General features: G+C 51.0%; 1 protein-coding gene across 1 annotated transcript in view; it reads right to left on the bottom strand.

The window, feature by feature from the left end:
• Nucleotides 1-5,669, bottom strand: part of CX3CL1 (C-X3-C motif chemokine ligand 1) — an 11,730-nt gene that overhangs the window by 2,675 nt on the left and 3,386 nt on the right. Inside the window, exons 2-3 of the mRNA XM_019666823.1 lie at nucleotides 2,378-2,501; nucleotides 4-457 (exon numbers count right to left, since the gene is read on the bottom strand). Of these exons, the coding sequence (XP_019522368.1) occupies nucleotides 4-457; nucleotides 2,378-2,501 (578 nt within the window). The remainder of the gene's footprint in view (nucleotides 1-3; nucleotides 458-2,377; nucleotides 2,502-5,669) is intronic.

Here is a 5,669-nt window from a genome sequence, read left to right as displayed (position 1 = left end):
GGGGAGGGTCTGGGAGGAGGGGGCCTGGGCGGAGGTGACCTCAGGGGCCTTTCTCTCAGGCTGGTAGGTAGTAGAACTCTGCCGAGATGTGGTCGTGGTGACGGCAGCCGAGTTGTAAAGCGTGGTTGTCTTAGGCCCAGTTGGAGGCTGTCCATCCGGAGACATGGGGGATGTGGACCTCCAGGAACCAGGCACTCTTGTTGGCAGCTCTGGGGAAGTCCCCAAGGGCTTCTCTGTCTCCTGGTTCCTGCTTTTCCGTGTAGTTTTGGGCTCTGAGACCGCAGAACTGTTAATTCCCCTGGGAGTCAGGCTGGTCCTGGGGTCCCCGATTCGCTTCTCAACGACGCCATTTGGAAGCGGAGTAGTAGTAGCCTTGCGGTCTAGATACTTAATGGCTTCCTGAACCCATTCTGCCTCTGGGTCAGCGCAGAAGAATGCGTGTTTGACGGTCTCGAAGCTACAAGAAAGGGAGACAGGGACCCAGTGATGCCCAGATGCCATGTGGAGTAGGGGCACCACGCAAATGCTCAGCAGGTGAACAGACCCGGCTGGAAATCCTGCCCCCACCACTTACTAGCTGTGAATTGGGAGCTTAGCTGGGGCAACTTAACCTCTGGAATTTCCATGTCCTCACCTTAGAAGTGGAGATAAGATACCTACTTCTATAGGGTGACTAACCCTCCCAGAAAAACTAGAATTGAGGGGGTTCTCAAGATACAGGACTTTTCATGAAAGTGCCAGCAAAGCGAGACAAGTGAGTTGGTCACCCTATACCTTTGTAAAATTAAAAAATTACGTAAAGCACCTGACTCAAAGTAGATCAGTAATGGCTGACAATAATAACGATGTTAATAATATTGTCATTACCATTAAGGCAGGGGCTCTGGGCTGTGAGTCTGACAGATAAGTTACAGGTGTTTTCTGCCACCAGGTGTGTGGCTGGCAAGCTCCACGGTGGGGCCTCCTCACTCTGGAAAGGACCCGATGTCACAATGTCCTCTTACTCCTCTCCTTCAGTTACAGGCTTCCCTCTGGACCTCGACCCTTCTCCCCTAGTGCGTGTCCTCAGATTGAAAGGTCACCCAGTGAGCTACAGCCACACATATGGTGACTTCCTTGGGATGCCGAGTGCCTCCCAAATCTTGAGATTCCTCTGAAGCTGTGTGTGGCTGGTTCACTGCTGAGACCACAGCTCAGAGCTGACTGGGGCCTTTGCTCCGTGCCATGGCCTGTGCTAGGCATTTTGCCTATTTGAACTTCACACCCATCCTGCAAGGTGGCTACCACACTCGTCCCTGTTTTGCAGATGAGAAAACTGAGGCTCAGAAAGGTAATGTAAATGTGTCTGTGTGCTGAGAAATTCAGAAAGCAAGTGTGACCTGCAGGCCCCACAGGCACCAATGTGGCCCCTGGGCTGAGATCCCCTCCCTGGCATTTCCCACTTCCCCTTCACCAAGGAAACAGAAGCAAATATGTGGGGGAGCCTGGGGAAGCAAGCCTGGACAGATGAGCAGCGAGTTCAGGGGGCAGCACACTTGCCCCTTTCGGTAACTTCGCCATCGTGCATTAATGGGAAGTACACGATTGCCTTTAGCTAACAGGCCTATCTTTAAAAGGCTCACTGGCTGTATCCTGCTTGCCAGGCTTCAGGTCTGGCTGCAGCTGCTTTAGTGCCCAAAGGTCAGTCCTGGAGAAAGGCCTCAGGGCTGGGCAATTGGGCAGTATCCAAAAAGGACCCCAAAGGAGCAAGCAGCCAAGATGGCCAGGGATCCCCACAGCCAAGGGCAGAGCTGGCTTGGCTTGACCCCTGCCCAAAGTCTCACAGAGGTCGTGTTTCCTCGTCTGTCAAATGGAGATGATAATCTCTGCCTCTCCTATTGTTGGCAGCTTCCAGGAACCCTGCCAAGCATTTTATTTACATGATCTCTTTTCATCCTCCCAACTGCCCATTTTACAGATAAGGAAACTAAGGCACAGAGGGTGACCAGGGCCACCCAGCCTGTAAGTGGTGGAGCCAGGATTTGCACCACCTCTGCTGGATTCTGGAACCTGCACTTTGAGACCACCGTGCTTTACCTCCCCATGAAACCCAGCAGGTTTGAGTGGTGCATAGAACACACTTTGGTCCAAGAGAAATTACCTCCCTCAGTAGCTGCTCCCAGGCCCCAGGCCATTCAGGAAGCCACACCCCACTTTTGCCAGATATTGAGGTCAGTGAGGGGCCAGCAGGCCAAAAGAGGAGCATTTGCTGAGGCCCTTGGCCAGGAGCCTGGGGTGGGGTTGGGGGGGTGGGGGTGGGGACATGGATTAGCAGAGGCCTGGGACCATCCCCAGGTCTGGACAGGAATGCAGAGGCTGAGAGAGCAGCAGTACCTACATGATGGCGCGTTTGAGGCAAGATTGTTGATTTCGTTCATACTTGATTAGACGACTCAGGGGGATTGCCTTGGAGTGCATCTTGTCGCATTCCATGGAGCATTTATCCGAAGCGCGTTGCAGTCCTGAGTCCACAGAGGCCCCTGGTCAGTAGAACTGTCTATGGGCATCTCACAGCCCCATGCCAGCTTGTCCCGCCACACCACCCAAGCCAGAACCAATGCCCTGCACACCTGACCTTCAAGGCCCTTGACCTCAGCCTCCCCTCCTTCCCTCCTCCCCCGCCCAGTCTCCAGCCAAACCTCTCTATGCCTCAGTTTCCTGCCTGTAAAATAGGGACAATGATAGTATCTACCTCATAGAGTTGTAAGGATTCATGAAAATGAATTCTTACTTATAAAGCTCTTAGTGCCTGGCATGTACTAAGTGTCAATTTTTAAAATTAAGTCGCTGTAGTTGGTCTGTTGCAAACAGCGGAGACAAGTCTGAGAGTGACAGGGGTCACACAGCCAGCAAATGATAGAACAGGCTCTCTTACCAAGCCTCGCTTCTGGGCCTGCGGTGCTGCCTATCCCCTCCCCTCCCCCACATATATACCCCATCCCTCCCTCTCAAGCTGGTCCATATGCATGGAATTGCACGACCTCTGAGACACACCCAGACCTCTCTCCATCCACATCTCATGTGCCCACCTGTGACACGTGCACATGCATACACACAGCAACAAGCAACAAAATCAAAGCCATATATATATATATATATATATATATATATATATATATATATATCACATAAAGGCATACATACAATCAGGCACATATAGCAGATAATAAAAATTTTTTAATGTGTAAGTATAACCAGTTTCTAAAGAAAGCGGTGGGGGAGAGAAGTACTGAGTAGACCATCCTTTTTTCTGCCATTAAGAGCCAGGGTGAGTTTGGGAGGAGTCGCTGAGAAGAATTAACTGAACTGACCATTTGGAGGGCAAGCTGGGGGAGCAGGAGGAAGGAGGAGGGATGGAGATGGGAGGTATGCATGGGTTGGGTCAGAGCAGGGTAGGCAGGGACCCACAGATGGCTGGCTACCACATGGAGCCAGAGAGAAACCCCAGGACAGGATGAGGGTGATTCAACAGATAGTTGAAAACTCAAATATTTTGTATAAATATTTGAAGTTATTTGCATTGCATTTCCACTTACTCCCCTCCCCTAAAATCTCCAGCAAAATTTACTCCGCTTGGTGTAAGCTGGGGAGGGGCATGCAAAAAATGAGGAAGAGGCTGAGCTTCAGTTCTCAGTCAAGGTCATATGCAGCAGAAGCTAGACCCCAGAAGCAAAAATCTAGAGGCCAGTACTTCAGGGCAGTGGAGTCAAGAGAGCAAACTGATCTTATCAAGGTCTGTAGGGCCTGAGAGGCCCCAGCTGATCCCCAGGCGTCACCAAAACATGCATTGCTCATGCACGAATATTCCCATGTATACGGACATGCAAACACGAACTAGTACCTCCCAGGATAGGCAGGGGGCATGGGAGGGGAGCCTCCCAGCAGCTGGTCCCTGAGTCACAGGCTACCTTTCTCTCTTAGGAACCAGGATGTGGAAGTCCCCCTCCTTCTCCCAGAGCAGGACCTGGGAATGACTCATACGCAGCCTCCCCAGGCCCCATGGAGTAGCGCCTGGAAGCAGTCCCTTGGACTGGTCTGGCAGGTGTCTTCCTGAGGCTCCAGAGCAACGGTGCCCCTGGTGACCTGGAGCCAGGAGGAGGCTACCCAGTGGGCAGGAGGAATAAGCTAGGTAAAGTCACTTTGCTCTCCGGACTCTGCTTCCAGCATGGGCAAGGCCACTGCCCACCTCTGGGGCTTTAAAGAGCCACAAAGTCAGCCTGCCTTAAAGTCCCCACCCTCTACCAATGTGCCTGAATGTCCTTGACCAGACGAACTCTGTTCTTGGTCCTGCCTGGGGAAGGTTGTATAACTAACCTTGGGAAGCTTTTCTTCTTGAAAACTGAAGCTTTCTTTCCTATAATTGGAGACAAAGCCTCCATCCAGCTTAGTCATTTATTATTAATCACATATGAGTTTCAGGAGGGCAGGGACCTCATCCATTCATCCATCCATCCATCCATCCATCCATCCATCCATCCATCCATCCATCCATCCATGTATTCATCCATATCCTGATTCAGTCAATACTTGTTTGAATTACTTTTGAGTATCTACAAAGACCCAGGCCCTCTTGTCCTTAACGCTGAACTCTCTCTCCCACAGGTGCTGGTGCTGAGCTTGGAGAGAGCACCTCAGTTCCAATCAATGCTATCAAATTACTCAATCAGCCAACAAATGCTGACCCTCTGTCTTGCCAGGCCCTGTGTGGCATAGTGAGATGAACAAGACCTGTCTCTGCCCTCAGAAGGCTCCCAGCTTGATGGGCAGCTAAGACACCCCAACAAAGTATCAGAGCTTTTCTTAGTTGAGCACCTACTATGTATTGGAGCCTGTGCTCATCACAAGTGCATCTGCTCTCATTTATTCCCAACATCCCTGCAAAGGGAGTATTGTTATCCCCATTTTACAGATGCAGAAGCTGAGGATCAAAGAGGTTAAATGACTTACCCAAGGCCACACAGCTGCTCAGTGGCTGCTCTGGTTTTCCTCCCAGCCCCTATCCATCCCACTTTCCTAGGCTGCCTTAAACACCAGGTAGAAACACCGTGTTCCAGAGCATAACCCAAATGGGCTGGGGTTTACATGAGGGAGAGACCACTTCCAACTGCAAGTGATCAAGGGAGGCTTCTTGGAGGGGGTACCCTTTAGGCTGGACCTCAAGGACGAGGCTTACAGTTAGGAAGAGAGGCATGTTCTGGGTCTCTGGGTGAGGTGATAGAGAAAGGGCTTAATGCAATGCTAGCTGTGTGTCCTGGATGAGTCACTTGAGCTTTCTAAGCCTCGATTCCCTTCCCTTTGAAATGGACACGATAATGCCTGCCTTACAAGGTGGTTGTGAGAATCAAGATTTTTATTATTTATTTATTTATTTATTAAAAGATTTTATTGGGGAATCGGGGGAAGGGGAACAGACAAGTTGCTGTTGGTTTGTTTTTCAGTCTAGTTGTGGAGGATGTTGCTTCACTGGCCCAAGTTGGCACCATCATTTGCACTCTTCCCGGGTGAGGCAGATCAGTTGCTGGCTTCTGGACGGCCACTCACAGCGGCTGCTGGCTGCTCACGCTGGTTGCCGGCTACACACAATAGCTTATGGCAACCCACTACAGCAGGGGACTGCAGCCCACGCCGTC

Source organism: Hipposideros armiger, unplaced genomic scaffold (assembly GCF_001890085.2).
Source record: "Hipposideros armiger isolate ML-2016 unplaced genomic scaffold, ASM189008v1 scaffold_479, whole genome shotgun sequence".
In the NCBI taxonomy this organism is placed as follows: Eukaryota; Metazoa; Chordata; class Mammalia; order Chiroptera; family Hipposideridae; genus Hipposideros; species Hipposideros armiger.
The sequence above is the reverse complement of the archived record's forward strand: the minus strand, read 5'-3'. Positions and strand labels throughout refer to the sequence as shown.